The sequence below is a fragment of the Hippocampus guttulatus genome, chromosome 9 (genome assembly GCF_054856545.1).
Source record: "Hippocampus guttulatus isolate MCC_2025c chromosome 9, RoL_Hgut_1.0, whole genome shotgun sequence".
In the NCBI taxonomy this organism is placed as follows: Eukaryota; Metazoa; Chordata; class Actinopteri; order Syngnathiformes; family Syngnathidae; genus Hippocampus; species Hippocampus guttulatus.
This window is the reverse complement of record NC_141269.1, coordinates 7,135,001-7,155,772: the sequence shown is the minus strand read 5'-3', so window position 1 is coordinate 7,155,772 and position 20,772 is coordinate 7,135,001. Positions and strand designations below refer to the sequence as shown.

General features: G+C 42.5%; 1 protein-coding gene across 6 annotated transcripts in view; it reads left to right on the top strand.

The window, feature by feature from the left end:
• Positions 1-20,772, top strand: part of LOC147200116 (alpha-1,6-mannosylglycoprotein 6-beta-N-acetylglucosaminyltransferase B-like) — a 132,656-nt gene that overhangs the window by 66,946 nt on the left and 44,938 nt on the right. For all 6 annotated transcript variants that reach the window (XR_015101731.1, XM_086119158.1, XM_086119157.1 and 3 more), the window contains 5 exons: positions 3,241-3,391; positions 11,776-11,885; positions 13,201-13,277; positions 14,658-14,843; positions 16,367-16,531. Coding sequence is in view for 5 of the 6 variants with exons in the window: in XM_086119155.1 (XP_085975281.1) it covers positions 3,241-3,391; positions 11,776-11,885; positions 13,201-13,277; positions 14,658-14,843; positions 16,367-16,531 (689 nt within the window). In the remaining variant the exon portion in view is untranslated. The remainder of the gene's footprint in view (positions 1-3,240; positions 3,392-11,775; positions 11,886-13,200; positions 13,278-14,657; positions 14,844-16,366; positions 16,532-20,772) is intronic.

Sequence of the window (20,772 nt, the reverse complement as noted above, 5' to 3'; positions counted from 1 at the left end):
ACAGCTTTCACGTCGCATAAATATGCAAAAACGCCCGCGGCCGATCAAAACACCATGCTGTTGGGGTATGTGTGTGGGTGTGTATGCATACGCACTAGGTAAGAGTCAGTCACTCACAGGTTGACGCTCCGAGCTTCCAAATGTTTGGATGTTTGCTTCAAGAAGATTCGGCTTTTTTTTTCAAAGATTGTGCAAGGCGCTGCGACAGTGGAAGCTTTTCTTCAAAGTGCCACATCACTCATCTGTCACTTAGATTTTATTTTATTTTTTTCCTCCTCCTTAAATTTCATGTTTCAAAATATTTTAGGGCACTGCGTAGCATTTGCTGACTATTTTTAAACTGTAAAGGCAATTCAGTACCCTTGGCGAATCTAAAAATAAACACCTCTGAAAAGGATTTAGTGTTTCAACAGAATTTGTTTGACTTTGCACTTTCTGTCACCTCTGCCCCTTTTTCCTGCTTTGCCTTCATATACCGGTGTGTGTGTGTGTGTGTGTGTGTGTGTGTGTGTGTAATATATGAACGCACATTTTGGAGCATACACAGCCTTGAATTTGTGAGGAAGGACACACACTGTACTCAAAACTAGCAATGGGCATTTCACTGCATGATCTTAATTGACTGTATAGGAAAATTAACAATCCCACTAAATTAATTAGTCGCCTCGTGAATCATCCTTTTAAGAAAAATTAAGAGCTCCTTAAAACGGATGCCCATCTTCCCCCTATCAGTTAAGATCATGTGTCGTACCTGCACAGTGAACCCTGGCTCTTCCCGGGGGGGGGGGGGGGGCGAAGCCCTGACACCAATAGCATTTTATCTTCAAATGTTTAATCCCCCCATAACACAGGATATGTCACACATCACTTCAATCGCACATCTTCATGTACAGAATGAGAAACCCATGTTACAGAAATGACGCTATTGTGTGGTTAAATCATCTAAAGCAAAAACCACCTTCGCTCTAGAATCATCAATCTTATTAGCGACCGCACTAACCTAAGTGACGCATGAGGTCAATCAGATGTGACATCACACACGGCGCAAATAAATATGCACACCAACCCTTTACACAAACGATAATTAGTCACCGAATTAACCTTCTCAAATTTAGAAACAATGATGAATAAGGATGAACTCAATCCTGGGATCTGAGAAAAGCCCATGCCAGTGGAATAACATTGGTAGCGGCAAAGTTATGCGCTCCATTTTAGCTCAGTTGCTTTGGGACAATGTGGTCAACATTTCAATCAACACAATCAATTCAATGATCAATTCATCTGTTTTGCCCATCCCAACTTTCACACGCCCACTCAGTACTCAACCAAATCCAAGTCTTTTCCTTTTGTTGCTCCGTTGTCTATTTTTGATCAACTTCGACAAAGGGTGTTTTCAAGTTTGCGGCAAATAGCTAAGCTTCAGGGTTGGATCATAATTTTTTTTTTTGGGGGGGGGGGTGTTGTTTAGTCCTGTTCTGTTATTTCCACAAGGTCAAGCAGACATAAATGCAGAAAAACAAATGGACTTGGTAATGATTTGCCTTGCAGCCAATAATATTATTAATAATAAAAATAACATCTTCCATTTCCAGAGCGTCTTTCTTAGGACCCAAGGACTCTAGGATAATGTTGATACTCCCATTGTGTTGACTTTACGAACTAAGAATGATGCAGACGGTAACATGCGCATATATAAACAGCTCTTCTCACGTGAGTCGCCCATTTCGACACACTAAAAGTGTCCCGTTCACACATTTCAGGCCTCCGGAGCGATGCAATGTGCAGAGGCTCTCAATATTCAATCCAACATGGTGGACAAAGCAGGACACTGCATCTGTGTGTGTGCATGCAGGCAGACTTATTTGAATCCAGGCAAACAAGGACATACGATAGAATGCCAGCAGCTCGCAACCCCTAAAATATTCTACATTTTCTACAAACTAGCAGATTGGTCCCCGATTGAAATGCAAACACCTCGCAGTGCTGCTTTAATTAAACATTTGATTAATTGGTGTGAAGTGGGACATCAAAACCTTCCATCTAATTTCATTTTTTTTCCCCAATCATTTTCTGGTGGTTAAAGGTGACATTCTAGCAAAATTAGAACTGCAGGGGAAAAATCTTTTATTGATGCGTGCATCCATTAAGAAAAGCAATTTAAACACGGAAATGTTCATGATGAACCGCCACATACGGTATGTGATTATTATTATTATTGCAACTCAAGGCAAAAAAAAAAAAAAGTACGACCAATAAATCTCTCAAGCTCTGAAAGATCACGCCCACTCAAAATGCCTCACCCTAAATATTTGTTACAAGAGCTCACTTTAATTTGGTTCCTCGTTTTGTGAATCTGTGCCACTTAAGTTTCCTGTCAGCATCTCCATTAAGAATATGCAGGCCTTGATTTGACATGATTTATTAGTATAAATCAAAATTTTATGTAGGGGTCCTGCAACCTGTTGAGAGTGGCTCGGAATAATATTTTATGCACAATTGCTGCCTAGTCGTACAAGACGTGTCTAAAAGGTTCGAGGACTAATGTTACAATGCCAAACTGTTTTTTCAAATGATCAACAAGAATATCTACAAAGAGATGTTTTTTTTAGGTTCCATTGCAAAAGGTGCTCAGTTGGTGTCTGCAGCCTTTCCGTTCTCCCCAATTATGGTTTAAATTATAGCCCCAATGACCTTGAACCATTGCCACAATGCAACTGCCCTAAAGCGGATTTTCAACACCTTTTTTTTTTTTTTTAATCCCATGCTGTCTTCCAAACACTACTTGTGCCAAGACTCCACTCTTCAATCCCAGGAACCAGAGCATTTATCCCAGTATGCCCCCATAACTACATAGAAGGACCCTCCGCACACTCAATAGAGTGCCCCCGCTGTGCAATGTGAGGTGATGGATATAATTGGCTTTTGCACACAGAGCCTCCACGTAATTAATTCCTGGCGCTTCATAACTCACACAAGCCTCATCTTTGTATCAAAGGAGAACTGTACGCTCATATTCAGATATCACACTTGGGTGTGTGTGGTGTGGACAATGGCCATTTGATGACATGTTATGACAATACACCTGCGGGGCAGGATTCAGTTTTTGCTGCGGGCGCAGGAAATGACAATTGTGGCTATTAGATCGGCATGGTTAACAACTCAAATAAGCAGGGGGCTCCGGTGTTGTCTTCTTTCCTTTTTAACCCGCTTTTGGATCTTCACGGTTCTGTGTCTGCTCAGTGCTCGGAGGTGTGGAGTCACGCGGTGTGCTGCGGAAGATCAGCGACATGCTGGAGATGATTCTGAAGCGAATGGATGGTCTCACCAAGCTGGACAACGCCACCGCTGCCGATACACGACGCCTTGAGGAGCTCATCTCTGCAATCAACAAGTAGGCCCCCCGGCGCCCTTCCCGTTTCGTAGCAACGATTTTGAATGAAGCAATCAGACGTCATGCCGATTCTTTTCTTTGATGACATGAATGGTCATAATCATAGCAACTGAACCCCAAATGTTCAAAATGAGGTTTCTTGTCTCAACCTAGTACGTGAAACATGGCATCTAGAAATGACAATAATGTCAAAAATAAAATGGAGAATGCAACCTTTTTTACATCTTCTGTTAGTAATCTCATTTCCTCCTTGAAAGCCAAGAACGTTTCACATTTGCATCATTCACTTTAAATAAACGCTTCCCAGATTTGAATACGGATAGAATCAAAAGTGATCAAGAGACAGGCAAGATTTAAAAACTATTCATACTAAAAAAAGCAACTGACTGCCTGCTGTTATTTTTTTTAATCTTAGAGGAACTCTGTCTACGGCGTCAAAGAAATTATTCCAGCTCTGGATAAACACTTCTACAGCACCAAGACTTAGGGAGGGGGTGGGGAAAAAAAACAACGTAATAATTGCCCCGCCCATACTCAAAAAAGGTTAAAGCCAAGAGGACAACAATTACCTGGGCAGTGATCATAACTTGAAAAGTTTTTTTTAAATCACTAGAAAAGCTCATGATAGGGAAGCTTCATATCAGTGTGCAACCAGTGCTTGAAGACTATTTTGCCTATCCAAAAACTCACAGCACAAAGTGAAACCATAGCAACGGTAATGCATCTCACCTCAAAGCACCTCGAAAACCTGGCTGGATTTCGCACTGCTTTTAATCTCATCCGGCCACACATTCTTTTCAAGACATCCGTTCAGTTAAACGTTAACCCTTTTTTAATCCGGTGGTAGCACCCCTTTTTATCCAATAGGCCTGTTTTTCTGGGGCTCCAAGCAGCACTGGTGCAACCCAGGGGTGTCCCAGTTTATCTTTTCTGTCCGCCTGTAAGTGTGCATGTGTGTGTGTGTGTGTGTGCGTGTGCGTGTGTGTGAGAGAGAGAGAGCTGGGGCTTACAGCAGCTGCCGCATAAGTGTTTTACACTTCTCATGACATTCTTTAACGTGCATCAGTCATTCCCATATGCAAGAGCACTGCAGTAAGTATAATGTAAAAAAAAAACAATACAATACTACATGATCCCATCTTCCTTGACTTCCTGTGTTTTTTTTTAATGTATTTATGTATGTATTTATTTTTGGGGTGCTTGAGTTTAAGTGTCACTTCATTCCACACACTCTTTCGCATTTAAACCGCCTAAACCCTTTGCATGAGTACCCATGTGTGACAAGCTGACACAGTCTTTTTACCTTGTTAAGTTTTCAGCATCACATCGGCACTGAGGCACTAGAACGGAAGAATGGAGCAATTAATATAGTCTGGCGTCGGTGTTAACTGCAATCAACATCTAGTCGAGGACTATTTAATGCAGAAGAAGCACAGTTGCTCTTCGACCATGGATGTGCAGACGTGTACTTCTTGTCACTGTGCGCACACTGAAGTGTTAAAAGGAATCAATATGCAGTTATTGTCTTGCCCAATGTTGTGTGTCTGTCCTCCTTTTAAATAGGGTTAATAAATACTGCTTCTCGCCACATCAGGTTACAGCTCGGATTAATACATTTGAGTTTGTATTGACAACAGGTAGTCTGAATTTTTTTTATTGTGTGTGTAATTAGAAGTGACAAGAGTCCCCATTCACCGGAACATCGTCAAGGAGAAGTCAACCCAGGTAACGACCGATCACGGCTCCCCTGTTTTCTCAAGCTGAGCCATGATTGGTCGTTCCCTGAGCAACTCTCATGTAATTTTCAGTCAACAGCAACTGGCAAAACGGCCGCCCACTGAGATGGACAAAAGTGGGTGGGTTTTACCGCTAAATTATATGCCACAAAATACAATAATTAATCAGAACGCCATGTAGTGGGGCTACATCGAACATATATTTTTGAAACAATTGTTGCTGCAGGGACTGTTACGGGTTCATGCACTATTTGGGGCCCACACACTGCGCGTAATTGGGAACCAACGTAAAATGGATGATGATCACTAATAGACAGCGTCATGGGCCTATATTTTGTTAATTTGATCAATGGGCGCATCTCTAATGCAGCAAAATGAGATCACATTTAATGGTCTGTCATTCTTAGTTTAAATTTACAGGAGCTGTTGTCTGTGTTGTTTAAAAAGAGATGGGTTTGTGACGGGAAATTTGCTCTTTGCGTTTATGACGCACCGATATGGGCAAATATCCTATATGTCTCCGATTTTTTTTTAAATCCAAATTTGGAAGAAACTTGAGTCCGATCTATTTTGATTCTATGTATTTTTCTCGCCTTCAATGACACATGTCTATAGTGTGCCAAGTGGGAGCAGAAAATTTTAAATGGTCTCACCTGAGCCACGCTTTGTAGATTCAGCCTTTAAAGCCACTGTATATTCTTCTTATTGAAGCTAGTCCTTCTTATGGAATAGGGTCTGGGAGATATGCTGTTGATGTCCCTCATGGCCGCATGAGTCGTTTTGTCTTTTTAACGATGGATTTTCTGAGAAAATGTTGGTCAAATTGCGTGACCTTGGGGATATTTTATTTTATCGAGTATCTATTATCATTTCCATATTCCATTGACCTAGGCTGACTTTTTCCTCAGGTTTGTGGGCTAATCCCTTTGCAAGCATCCTCATTTCTTATGCATAGAATTGGCCTATTGTTGCTGAACTCAGAGAGTGTAGTTAAAACACATATTGAGGTGCCATTAAATACACACAGACAAATGGATTACATTTTTTTTCTTCTTCTTCTTTTGACGGCGTGTTGATTTGGACTGAAATGGATCCTTAAAAGCAAAAAATAAATAAAATAAAACGCTCAAGAAAGGTTCATCTGCACGCTCCATCTAGCATCATCGTAATGATTATCCATTAGTTGCAGTCCAAGTAACACGTGTTAATAAATTCAGTCTGGGCATGAGACCAGGGCACAGACAGCAACCTGATTTGAGGATGCAGCCTACAGAATTAATGGCCGCACATCAACACACACATGCGTGCACACGCACACACTCTTTTCTCTCTCTCTCTCTCTCTCTCTCTGTCACACCTACACACCTACACTAATAATTCCTCATGGCTCTCGTGTATGTTCATTTCTCCAGTTTGGCTTTCTTTGGACTTGGAGGGGTATGCACGAATCAACCATTAAATATGTGATACTTGACGTTATTTTTCAATTTTCAGATTTTCTTGACATTTCTGACTTCTGTAGCCATAGAGGGATGAGAATCTAATTGAGTAGTAAAATAAATAAACGGGGCAGTCAGGTGCACATTCACAGAAAGATGTGCTTGTGCTGGGCAGGAGTTTCATCTTTGGCTTGAGCTTCATGGGTGCTGACAAACTGCCGTGTCGTGGCGAATTGGACTGGATGTCTGAGCCCTCCGCCTGCAATTCACCCACAGGGTAGCCACTCATTAGGGCAGAAAATAACAAGGAAAGGAAGGAGAAGGAGAAATAACAATGACGAAAGAAGGCACAATAATGTTGAGTTGACTCACTGTATTTTGGTTATTGGTGCAGGATGTTTGCCGTTGGGCCTCTGTTCTCTTTGGCTTGACTTCAGCTTTTTTTTTTCTAATTAACTTAGTCATTGACAACCTTAATATGTTGTCTTGGAAACCATGTTGTAATTTGTGCAGAAAGTAATCATTAACCTATTGGCATCACCGCAGTACAAAGCCGAAAAGACGTGCTGTATATTCCCCCCCGCCCCCCCAAAAAAAGAGCTATATTTTGCCCAAATGTTTGTATTAACTAATTTACTCTTTGACACAAAATCCGATAGTAGAGTTCATAAAATTCAACAGCGTCTGTTCTAGAAAAAAATGAAAATAAAATCAAATAAATGCACCTTCTCAAATGTGATAAATCAAGCCCTTGTCTCTGCTCTCAAACACTGGAACCATTACTCAACCACACCCCACTCAACTGTTGTGTGTGTGTGTGTGTGTGTGTGTGTGTGTGTGTGTGTGTGTGTGTGTGTGTGTGTGTGTGTGTGTGTGTGTGTGTGTGTGTGTGTGTGTATATATATATATGTACAGTATATGTCTTCCGCCTACTGCCCGAAGACAGCTGGGATAGGCTCCAGCACACCCTCCGTGACCCTAGTGAGGATCAAGCAGTTCGGAAAATGAATGACTGAATATGTGTGTGTGTGTATATCTGTATGTATATATATATATATAAATATATACAGGTATATATATTTTTTAAACCTTACATTAAAAGACAGTTACTCTAAGCATATGAAAATGAATGTCGTGAGTGATAATACACAAATGCACGGACGTGCTGACACCTCATCACATACATCTCTCGTGCTGGATGGTGTCCAGTCATGCGGTACTGCCCAACAGACCCTCCTCTCGTCCTTAAGAGGATGAGCTCATTAGATCCGAGAGAGGGTGTGGGGATGAGGGAGGGAAGCTCTCTTTTAAGTCGAATATGAGAAGTCATTTTCATTTCCTGTCTCCGTAGAGACTTTCCTTTTGCTGATTGATTTCCCCTCTCTTGCTTCTTTTCCCTCATCTGCTCCAACGCATGTTCTCATTCTTGAGCTCGTCTTGATTTGTTGTTGTTTTGCTCATTTGGAGAAGCTTGTTAAAATGCGCGTGGCTTCATTGGTGAGCGCCGCGCAGCCGTCGAACGTCCACAGTCTTCTTTTACTCTTTGATGAGCATAATTTGTCATTTGAGTCAGACCTTGTTGTTATGCTCTAAATGAAAAGGAAGAGGGGCATTTATTTGTAGTGCCCCGTGGTGCTCCGATGCTTGATCTGCTTCCTATTTCATGACTTCTTTCATGCAGCACCCTCTGTCTCTCTTTTGTACTCCCGATCTTTTATATCACTTTTGTGCTTTTGTTTTTTTGTTTTTTTCCATTTTGAATTTGACAGTTTTGTTACACTCAGGTGAAATTAGGTGGACTTTTTCAGTGGACGCCCCCCCAAGCTCCGCTGGTTAACTCATTCAGTACCAGCCAATTCCGGACCAAGTCTTAAAAGACGTTTAAAAACGTCTTTGGGAGTGAATGAGTTAATTTACAGACCACACAAGGTCATTACTTTTACTAATACAATGTTTTTTGTGCACCACTAGCAGCAGCCGGGGAAACGTCAAACAGTTTATTTAATTTGGGACAGCGGGGGGGGGGGGGGGTAGAAAATGGATGCTAATAAGAGAACAGAGCATAAAACTATATGAATACATATGGGGCTATAAAACATGCATAACTGGAGTGGAACTCGGTGGAAAACGAATCTCGGCGCAGGCTGAATTCATTTGTCCTTTAGTTGACATTAATGGGCGTGATAAATGTTTTGTTTGAAATATATGCACTCCTTTAAACCGAACCATCTCATTTTTCATGCGGGTGAACCTAAGCCTAGCCCAGCTGACTTTGGGCGAGAGGCAGTGGACTGCATAGTCACCAGTCAAACGCAGAGCACGTATACAATGACCACCAATCATACTTGCATTCATATCAACGGAGAATTGAGAGTCTACTATAAACCAAATGCGATGTGGGAGAAACTGGAGTACAAATGCAAGGAAGAAGGAGTGTGGGGGTAGTCAAAATTTGAAACACAACCTCAGAACTGTGAGCCAGATATGCTAATAATTTAGCACGTGCTGCCGTTCCACAGATTATTCAAACAATAGGAAGCGCTGGATGTCTACGATTGGTTTCAGATTTGAGTTTCTAGCATGTGCAGTACACGTGTGATAAAACATGAATATTGGCAATATAAAGAGAAACACTAATGTCTCATATGTTAGGGCATGCACCAATTAATGTGTGAGTAGTTTTCATAGTATACATTTACATACCCTGTCATGTGAGGTACCTTAACTTGCCCGAGTTCCAACTTGTTTGTATTTCTGTCCCTGATGGATGTGACAAGCCGAGATCCCCGCCTCATCTTTATCTTCTACTCAAAAGCAGTGCTAAGCTCACATCCAAAGTGATTCAACGCCACCATCTATATGGATCTCCTCGTCATTACAGTTGTTTACAAACTTGAATTTCACAGACCAGACCAGCGAGAAAACCTACTTGACTGGTATTATACATCGGTGGCCATAAATGGCTGGATTTCTGTTAATGGCAGAGAATGAGCTAATTTAAAAATACTTTGTCACTGGTGAAGTGGAGTCTATCGATGCTGACTTTGCACGAGATGCGGGATGCTCCCTGGCTTGGTCACCAGCCAATCGCAGGGCACAGACAGGCAATCGATCACACTTATATGCCAGTCGTGAATTAACCTAACATGCATGTGTGTGGAATGTGAGCGGAAGCCACAGTGAACCTTAGACCCGTGAAGCAGACACGCAATTGATAACTGTGTTCTTAAATGTTTATGTATTTATTTTTTTATTTGCACAATTGTGTTGAATGGACTGTTGATCAATTGTGTCTTGAAGCAGTCAAGGCAAAATGGAGTACGCTACTTGGCTGCGATCCTCAGAGGCGTTGTTGATTCCGTTCCAACTAGTTTGCCGCCTGAAGAAGTAAAGCATGACGTCAGCTGTGGGAACTTGAGCTACACGCAGACTCACAACTCCTCTAGGCATCGTTTCTCTGCTCAGTACAAACCTGCCATGGAAACAGGAGATTCGAGCACGAGAGATTCAAAGATTCTTGTCTCATAAAAAAAAAAAAAATTACAATAATAAAAAAAACAGCCCATTAATTTTCTGCCTGCTTGAGCAAGGAAATGTCGTCCAACGCCCACCCTGATGAATATTGCACTAATACGAATAACAAGAGGTTGATGAATATTGCACTAATAAGAATAACAAGAGGTTGAGCCTGTCGGCTATCTTTATTTTCTTTCAAGCCGTAAAGGTTATCTCCTGGCGGGCATACTTCCACAGCTTGGATTTATCTTGACTCTTCAAGCGTCTGCTGCTGGCATATAGTCAAGCGCCCTTGCGCATCATCCTGCCCACACATGCATAGACAACCCATTGTATCATTGTGAGTGACTTGTGATCACGCTGCATTTGGGGAGCATGAAATTAATGAGGATTAAAGCCATCTGCTGATTAGACAATGCATAGACACACAACAGCGTTGAAGTGCCCGCTGAAATCATGTCATTAAAAAAGAGGTAATGGGCACTGCAGCAGAAACGAGCGTGAGCAATAATGAGGCTATGAGGGCTTCTTTTTCTTTTTTTGCATGAGATTCAACCAAGCACATGCTAAAACTACACAACCACGGTCCGTACGCAGACAACTTATTCAGCACATCTTATCTTGTGAATGAGGAGCTCTGTCATCCGGCAGCAGAAGTGGCAGCGCAGGTCCTTTCTATTTCACGCTCCAACCAAGTGTCTACCAATTTGCATCCCTCGCTAACACTTGTACATCTGTTTGAGATGTTAAAAATGGAGAGGGGGGAGCACAGGAGGGGATTGAGATAAAACGAGGGGACAAAAAAAAAAAAGCAGGCGATGAGGCACGAGCCTACAGAAGTCCCACGAAAATGGAATTCTTCTCCTGCATTCAAATCTACTCTGCATGGACATGAAATCACTATTAGACCCAAAAGAGGAAACATCCACCACTTGCGTACACTTTAATGCGGAATGTGTGCCGTTATTGCCGTACCGCAAACAAAGTTTCTAATGAGCTTTTCAGCTCCAGCACATTAAGCAGCGTATAAATGTACCTGCAAATATCACTTCCTGTTCTACTGCCGTGCTCGGAGTTTTGAAGCTTCAGCAGTGTGACACAGAGGGGCGTCTCTTTCCCTAGGCCTTTATTTTCATTCCATTAATTCTGCTGTCACCAATTCACTGTTTACGGTTTTACCCCAAAAAGGGTTTGATCATTTGGGGATTTTAGACGGAAGCAAGATTCCAGTCAAGAAAATGAAGAGAGAGAGCTTATGACAGTGACCCGCTCACCCGCCGCCACCTAATTTTAGGGAGGCAGTAATATCCAAACATCACAACATGATCTTATCAGGATATTGCCATGTTCTGCTCCGTCTTTGTTTTTGTTTTCAGCACCAGCTGAAGTGGCGGGCATGCCTTCTCAGTGGTGCACCTGTTTCTCATAACCAATCAAGCTTTGCCATGTATTTCAGGACTTTATTTCAGTGATACCACGATATTCTTTTGTCACGGGTATCATACCGTCAGAAAAAAAACATATCGGCCCATGTTAGTGGCAGGGCTGGGTCGGTCCCCTTACTGTTCTCCTTTGGGTGTGGCAAACAATGTGATGGTTGGCTGCGATTTGAATCCAGGTTTGTGTTTGCTTGCCAATTTTGCTGATTACACTTTGAGCTCATGTTTTTGTATGTGTTGCTGCGCCTTTGCAGGTTTCAACCAGCTGGCCTCATGGAGATGATCCAGACTATAGCTCAGAATGTCTCCAACATGGCAGTCAGAGTGGAGCAGATACTGCAAACCAGCATTATGCAAGGCAAAGGTACAATGATCGGTGACAATGAAACACTGGGGGACCGTGACGCACAATGCATATTCTGTTCCGACCACTGTGACCTAGCCTGAATTTGTATGTGATCCAACGGCGTTTTACTTAACACTAATCTAGGGTAACCTGGTAGTAAACTCATAACTCTCAATATTTGTAGGCCTAAATCTAAAACATCTATTTTCCAAAAAATGTAATGCATCTTCTAAATGTAAAAAATAATAATAATAATCCATGCGTAGATAACTCTGAAAGACGTATTACACCGCCCAATTCTCAAACCAGTTTTAATGTGTAATCCAAGGACAGTATTACACGCGCATAAAAAATGGCTGTGAAAATATCATGTTATGACTGGAGTTCAGAGTTGATTCGATTTTAGGACTCCATTGATGCATAACTCAGCAAAGCTCAGCTAGCAAAGCCCACCTGTAAGTCTTTTATCAAAGCTAAATTGAACAAAAATGCTGCTTTATCAATCGAACTCATGAATGTACATTGCTAGTCAAGCTTTTTGTGCGGCTTTGGTTGGCAAATAGATTTGACCTGTGAATACCCTCATCTTGAATGTTTGTTTGTGTATTTCTGTAAATGGAGAAAAGCCTGCGGGCCAAAGACTTATTTGCAGTAATGTCTCAGTTTCATTAGGAGAGAAAGGTAGAAGGGTGGGGGGGATGGGGGTGTAGCTTGAAAAAAGGATGAAAACACTCAAAGGCAACGTTGGTGCACCAACCCCCCCCCCCCCGCCCCCCTTTTTTGCCTTATATCAGCAGCAGACAGGCATTTAACCAAGTGAAGCAATGAATGCAGTGTGTTTGCCCTCACTCGCTGGGCAAAGAATGACTGGCTCAGCTGCACTGGAAGGTCCGGTGAACACTGTGCGCTGCGTTAGTGTCACACGGCCGAGGTGGACTACTGTATGCAGGTTATTGTCACTTTCCATCCTAAAGTGAGGTGAGGAGCATATGAATATGCGTCACGCTAACTTGGGGCCTCATGGCTGCTGCCATGTTGTAAAAATGCGTGTTCAATGAGCTGAGGGGTAGCATCATGATGATTAATTGCTGTATGGATCATTAAAGTCAATCTGTACGTATTAACACTGGGAACATAGAGCCGGTGGATTAATGAAGCCACACATTTAAGAGAAGTTCATTCCTTTTCAAAAGGCTTGGGTGCTTAGTGGGGTGACACTAACTCAGTCTGGACGGACTTCACTTTGCGGATTACAGTGCGGTTAGTTGAAAGCACCAAAGGGCTGGTTGTCGAGGTTGACGAACTGTTAGCTCAAGGACAAATGTCTTTTCAGCTGTGAGAGATGGGACGTCAAGCCAGTGTGAGGTACCCAAAGATCCCCGTTACCCAGAGTGTCCTGGAAAAGTGGACGTAAGTTTAAATTTTGATTTCATTTGGATTTTGACCATTAGTCGAAATGACTGTGAACTGTTAAACCCTTTCATTTTCTGAGATGGAATCCCGTGTCCCTCCCTTAATGGTATTTGTTTAGTTTTTAACTAGGGATATAAAGCGATTCAAAGGTTTAACAGATTATTTTCGCATTGTCTGGCTGACCTCTGCCGTTGCCATTCACGGTCACTGTAATCGACTTGTCCTGCCGGCTTCGTACACATCCGTTTTCAGATTCAATCATATTTAATCAACTTCCAGCAAGGCAGGTAGAGCCCAACAGGAGGAATCTGGAGCACCAGTCACTCTCACACTAGTCACGTGCATCATTCGCTCAAAGGCTTTTTGAAATCCACTCCTAAAACCATGGACTTAATTCACACGTTTGCAGATATTTTGTTCAGCCGTTTGTTACTGGTAGAGGGATTTGCAAGCTTTGATGCGCTTGGGAAAAAAAAGAAAAACAACAACAACAACGACAAAAAAGCAGTTGTGCAGCTGCAGCCGTTTCGAAGGATATTTTTGATGACGGTTTATAGTTTGACGGCCCAGTGAGTCTCAGACAGATTGCATGACTTGGTGAGAAAGCTGTGAATCAAGTGCAGAAGGCTACTCCTACCTCATTACTACATTAAAAAGAATTGGAATTCTATGTTATATCATATTAAAATTCCTTGAGGGTGAATTTAGGGTTTACATTAGCTACAAGAGAAAAAAAGCATTGTTCAGTGGGGCGGCATGGTGGTCGACAGGTTAGCGCGTCCGCCCCACAGTGCAGAGGTGCAGGGTTCGATTCCGGGCTCCGGCCTCCCTATGTGGAGTTTGCATGTTCTCCCTGTGCCTGCGTGGGTTTTCTCCGGGTACTCCGGTTTCCTCCCACATTCCAAAAACATGCATAGCAGGTTAACTCATTCACTCCCAAAGACTCTTTTAAACGTCTTTTCAGACGTGGTCCAGAATTGGCTGGTACTGAATGAGTTTTAATGGAGAACTCTAAATTGTCCCTAGCTGTGTTAATGAGCGCGATTGGTTCTTCGTCTATGTGTGACCTACGATTGGCTGGTTCAGGCTGAACCCCGCCTCCTGCCTCAGGACAGCCGGCATGCCCGCGACCCTCAAGAGGATCAGCGAATTGGAAAATGGATGGATGGATTCTCAGTGTGTAGCGAACCTAATATGATATAAAAGTTTTTGTTTTTAAATTGAACTACTGAAAAAAAAATACGTTTTACACAATATTCTAATTTATTGAGATTCACCTGTACTAATCCTCGACTTTGAGGATCAAAAAAATGTATCGACTTTTCATAGTATGCCTCTGTCTTGTATGTGGCATTACCGTTGTTTGTATCCCTTCAGTGGATGCGAGCACGCTGGACCTCTGACCCTTGCTACGCCTTCTATGGTGTCGATGGCTCCGACTGCTCCTTCCTTGTCTACCTCAGTGAAGTGGAGTGGTTCTGCCCCCCGCTGGCCTGGAGGAACCACAGCAGCCAGCCCAGCCCCCAGCATGTCCACCAGGCTAAGGGCACCACCAAGAGGCCTGTGAGTATACAAGCCACACAATTTTAGTTTTAGTTTTGCTCAGTTGCTCTTAAAAAACTCAAGCTAACAAACATCTGAGGTCTTGTCATTGTTTGACCATTTGTTATTGGTTGCAAAGCGTCAACATGCGCTAGAGCCCATCTGTGGGGTCCATTGTAAGGACCATTTATTTGTAGGGTAGTGTTGTAAAACGGCTTTTAAATGATAAAGTGTTATTGGACGTAGGACACCCTGTAATTTTTCCTCTAGCTGTCCACGTCCAACCCAAAACCAACCACGACCCGCTAGTTGACAATCAGTGTTACATAAAAGTAGATGACTGCTCAAGCCCGTGAAACACAGTCTAAAGCGTTGTGGAACTGCGTCAATGACGCAACTAAATTAAACATGGTAACAATAGGAAAAGCATTAAAGGCAGGAGACAGTATGTTATCTTAGTCATTATATCTTGGCTCACGCTTCACACTCGCGTTTAATTTTATGCAAGAAAGACTTTACTGTTTTAAGGCCATGAGTAGGTGAGCTGTGGAAGCGCTTTGACTGAACTCCAATTAACGTGGCAAGTGAGGTATGTTGTAAGGAAAAGGGGGAAGGAAAAAAAAGCTTGTTAAGACATGAATAAAACATTTTGCCATTTTAGATATTAGCTCTTCCATTAATCGCCTCATTTGAAGTTTTTTGTGTCGATGCTAATCTTGTCAGAGCTGCTGGTCTCGATGTTGTGACAAAAAAATGGGTCAGCTGCGTTTCGACCGCTACTGGCTACTGTGTCGATTAAACTATATGTTAAATAGCCAGTCGCGTGTTTGGTTTATAGGCTACCTTCATACTAATACCCTTGATATGGTCATAAGTCCCTAACGAGGCAGCAGAAAATGAAAGTCGAGATGTCATCCATCATGAAACTATAAACAAGAAGAAGGCAAACATAGCTTATGCTCAGGAGAGTTTGAGCGCTCTGACCCCATTACTACACAGTACTTCACTTTCATCTGACTCTTTTCAAAGTCTACTAATTACACACGCCTCATCTATCCATCATCCGCTCTATTTTTACTCATTGCTGACTCGGGTCATGTGGCGTTGTTTCACCCCTGTCATTTTGACTCTCATTGTCTACATTGCAGACGCATTCTTAATTGAACACTTTCATGGCAGGCTGATTGAACACTCCAGATTGTCCCTAGTTTATGAGTGTGAGCGCGGATGGTTGTTCGTCTCTGTGTGCCCTGCGATTGGCTGGCAACCGGTTCAGGGTGTCCCCCGCCTACTGCCCGAAGACGGCTAGGATAGGCTCCAGCGACCCTTGTGAGGATAAAGCGGGTCGGAAAATGGATGGATTGATGGATGCACTACATGTTGTATTTTACAACGACACTGAACCACATTTACAATTTATAATATACACAATACAATATTACGATTTTTACAATAGGTCTTTTTGTTCTACTTGGCAGAATCAAATTTCCACCTCATGTTGACTCCACGACAATTTGTTCTCTACCCATGCACCTTGTTCTCAGGCTGCCTTCCGCACCGATCTGTCCATGCTACTCGACCAGATTGGCGCAGGAAAGGAGTCTCTGAGCTTCATGAAGCGTAGAATCCGTCGTCTCGCTCCACAGTGGACAACCGCTGCCAACCGCCTCGATGCCAAGCTGGAGCATCGGTGGAGGGACCAGAAAAAGGTAGCAAGGAGAATCATCGCAATCTATCGTTTTAAGTTTCTTTTGTTTTTCAATTGCGGGAGTCTTTTTTTTTTTTTTTTTTCCACAGAAACGGCGGATGTTAATGATGAAAATATATTCCTTTCTTTGCAACAAGAAAAACTTCAGTCTTACTGATGCCATGTCTGCTCCGCACACAACCATTCGCCGTTTTAATAATGTACACGGTGTATCTGAAAACGGCACAGCATTCCACAAATAGAAAGCATTACAGTAGTTCTCTCTCTCTAAAAAGAGCCAATGATAAGTTGTCACCCATCATAGCTTTCTGACGTCTTGTAATATGTGCGTGTCAGCTAAAATCGCATTTCGTTTTGAAGTAGATAAGTTAAAAAAAAAAAAAAAAAAACATTGAAGTGTTATAATGATCTAATTTTGGTTCTAGTACATGATATCACATGCCAGAGGCCTATTGTGAGAAGCCGAAGACAAAAGAGACTCCGAGATAGATGAGCAATGAAATGAAAGGAGGTCACGAATGATGACGCTGGTGATTGGGATTACGAAGGAAGGCACCAAACTGTGTTGGTGCCAGAGGAGGAAAAAGGAAGACAAGAGGGATGGATGGTCGAAAAGAAGCCTTAGTAGAAAATGGATTAAAGACGACTGAATTGTGGGGAACTGGGGGAATATTGTAAGGCTTTGTGGCTGCTGCCTTCATTTAAAACGAGTTAAGCCAACTTGGGCTCTCATTTGAAGGCCATCTTGATCCAAAGTTCAGGTTAAAAAAAACAAAACGAACTTTCTGAAAAAACGAGATTTTCGATTTAATGCTTCAACATGCTGTGGATTGATTTGGTTTTGCTCCCGAAAATGAAGATGAATGAACAAGCTCTTGAGAGAAAGCACTTTGGTGAACACATTTTGCATCTCTCTGAACCTCAATCCCTTCTTAAAGTTAGTTAACAAGTGTAGCCATAGTGGCCTGTCACCGTGATTGATGTTTGCCTTTCTTGCGCCGCACTGAAACGCTTTGTTGCTTCCCATCATGGCTGCCCGAAGAGTGTAAATGCCTTACAATGAGCCAGCGCCAGCTATCTCTCAAGCAGATGTCGTCGCGTTTGCGCGGGTCTGCCTTGCTGTCGGAGGCGGTTCGTCACAGTAATGGCAAGTGGAAGTGTGTTTGTAATTGGGGGTGGCAGGGTGCAACAGCGGATGCTAGTAGCAAGACGTTTTGCTCCCCGGGGGCTTTTCTATGAAATCTCTTTGCTGCTTCTCGTCTAAACGTGCTCCATGGATGGATGCCGAATGTTCAAGTGACTCTGAGCCAAGTAGCACCAGCCGTGTGAAATTTGGGGGTCTGCAAGGTCTTTCTGCTGGTATAAACACAATCAAAAGCACTCACCTGAATTTACAACCTCATTTCTAAGATTTGTTCCAGGGAATGGAATGAATGCATTCCCGACTGTCTTCTCCTTTAGTTTTGTTGCAGTGCTTCCAGCATGTGTCCTGTGTACGGATAAGTCAAGTTTCAAAGTTCAAATGTGCTTCCATGTGCATGTAATCTGCGCAGGGACTTCCGAATCAATCGTGCCGGGAGATGTAAAATGAAACTGCAATGAGACTGTTTCAATGAGATTTCAAATTTTTATTGACATAGCCAGAATGCTGCCCCTCGATCACATCAGCACGTTCTGGTTGGTCAAACGTTCCACTAGCAAAACACTTTGAGCAATCTGCACACATGACTTCTTTTAATATTTAGCATTTATGGGCACCTGATAACCCTTCATATTTTTGTCATATGCATATTGATTATGAGCTCCTCCAGATGATTGACATCGCAACAGGTACATGCCCGTTAAGCCGCGTTTGGATGGTGTCCGTAATTGCAACGTGATCTTTCTGGTGGATAAGTCGAGTAAGACCCGCACGGCTCGCCACTGGGTTGTATCAGTACAATTTATAGCATTAGCCGCGTTATTGATTGGCAAGCTCTTTGAAAAATGAACACTTCCCGCAGGCTCGAACTTTGACTTTCCCCAGTATGAGAAGTGTTGACGATAATGAAGGTGCAAATGAATTCATCCTTCCCCCAAGCGACGCTGAAAATGACAAGGATGTTCCGTTGCAATTAAATTTGACCTGCAACTTGTCGCAAACCACGTATCTTAAAGCTCATTTACGCCTTACATTTGACACACGGAGTCTTCGGTCCTTCCATTTATTTGGTCGTTCTTTTTGTCCAGCTCCCAGAAAAATATATAATAAATAATAATCAACAATAAAATAAACACGTTTAGATACTTTACATATACATTGCCACTTTCTTCTCTCTCTGTTATAAAAATCAAGGATGGCACTTACGCACAAAAGTGATAAAGGAATAAAGTCTGAGATGCATGCAGAAAGTGTCTGTCTATGTGGGGGTGGATTCCCTGCATCAAACTGTGAAAAGTGTCTGGGAAGTAACTTTTAGACGCATAGAATAGAGAAGTTGATAAAAGCCAGGGTCAAATTGCAGAGAGCGGCTATTTCGAATGCAAATTTCTGTTTTCTTTGCTTTACTTCAGGACATCACAGAATACATTCGAGACTTCAAGAAAATAAACTCAGCTGAAAGAATTGAGCCTTATTACACAAACCAGTTGCAGTGTATCTGCTGCTTCTTTGACTTGAGTTTTTTTGGTCATCAAATCACCTGAAAGCATCTGCCGAAGCTGATTGTGTTTTGCATTTTCAAGAGTCAGATTTTTTTCGAGACTTGGCTGACCTCAGAGTCTCTGACCTCTAGTCTAGTGCATATGATCTGGGAGGTATAAATAAAGGGTTTTGGACCTTTTAGCCAAGGATTGGAAGTCTAAAAAAATGGGTGCAGTCATGCAGCTTTCGCAACAGTTAAGGGAGCAAGTGTAGTAAGCGTACGTTGGAGTCTTCACTTTTAGTTTCTGTCTTGTCTCGCTATCGATTCCTTCTCCTGTGATAGAGAGTTCATATATTTCCATGTTTTCTTATGAGGAACCATTTTCCCATTGTTTTGCGCCATACCAGCTCACGTGGCGTGAATGCGGCCAAGCATGAAAAGTAAGGATGCTGCGCTGCCACGGGTTGTCACTCTTGCCATCTGCCACCATAACTGTAATTAAATTTCACTTATCCTTATTTTATGAAGCACGAGCTATTAGCTATTAGAGACGGCTTATTAAATCTGGGAATTTTTCCACGCCAGCTGGACTCTCGGTGGAGCTTGACAACTGCTGCTTACGCACACACACACACACACACACAATCCACGTGCACGCTATTGTCCAATGTTTTATGCGCGTTTGGTGCATGTTTACACTTGTTAGCAGTTGCCTTTGCATGTAATGCGCATGCGTGAGTAGTTTTAAGTATAGTGATGTTGAACACATAATTTCAATTGTTTGTTTGAAACTCAACTTGTGCTTCTTCTTTGAACTGTGGATGGGGAAAAAATGTCTTAGCTTTACCGGGTAAAATACCACCTTGCAAACGGTAAAACAATTACTTGACAACGCATTTATGATGATGTAAAAATAGCATGATGTACAAACCACATTCACATTTCGTACATGCTCAACTCAGAACATTTTAATGTTTTACATAACATTTCAAAGACCCTAATAAAGTGAGATCAGGGGGGGGGGGGGGTTTCAAAACGCATTGTTTAGGTTGAGGTCTCTCCCTCACAATGTAAGAAGTTGATTGCCTTCGTTCGCATCAACGGTTATTCGGTGCAATTGCAACTTAGTTACTTGTCCCATTCCTACCGTGACAGTTTAGAAGAGATTTGGGGGCTTGTGGTCCTCATCCGGCCCACCTTCAATGTCTGACCGGCCCTTACAGTAAGCAAATAGTCTAATTAAACTGTGCTTTTATTTTGAAAGTTGTGCTTTTATTTTAATGTTCGCACAACGGTGCTGGTAATGTTCTTATCGCACGTCAGGTTATCATACAAGCATGCAGGGAAGAGGGTAGCATGAGGTTGACGAGCGCATCCACATTCTGAGCACGCACTTTGGACCGAGCCTGATCAAGGAGACGTACTGAAAATAAACGCAACTTGCTTGCCAGCCATCAACGGGAGGTGTTCATGCTGTGATGGTTAATCAGGATTGCTTTGCAGAGCAAGGTTAGGACATGGCCCGGTCGAATTCAGCCTGAAAAGCAACATGTTGCTTCGTACTTGCTGGGATGTGATGATTTTGCAGGCACGCCCCCCCCCCCCCCCCCCCCAAAAG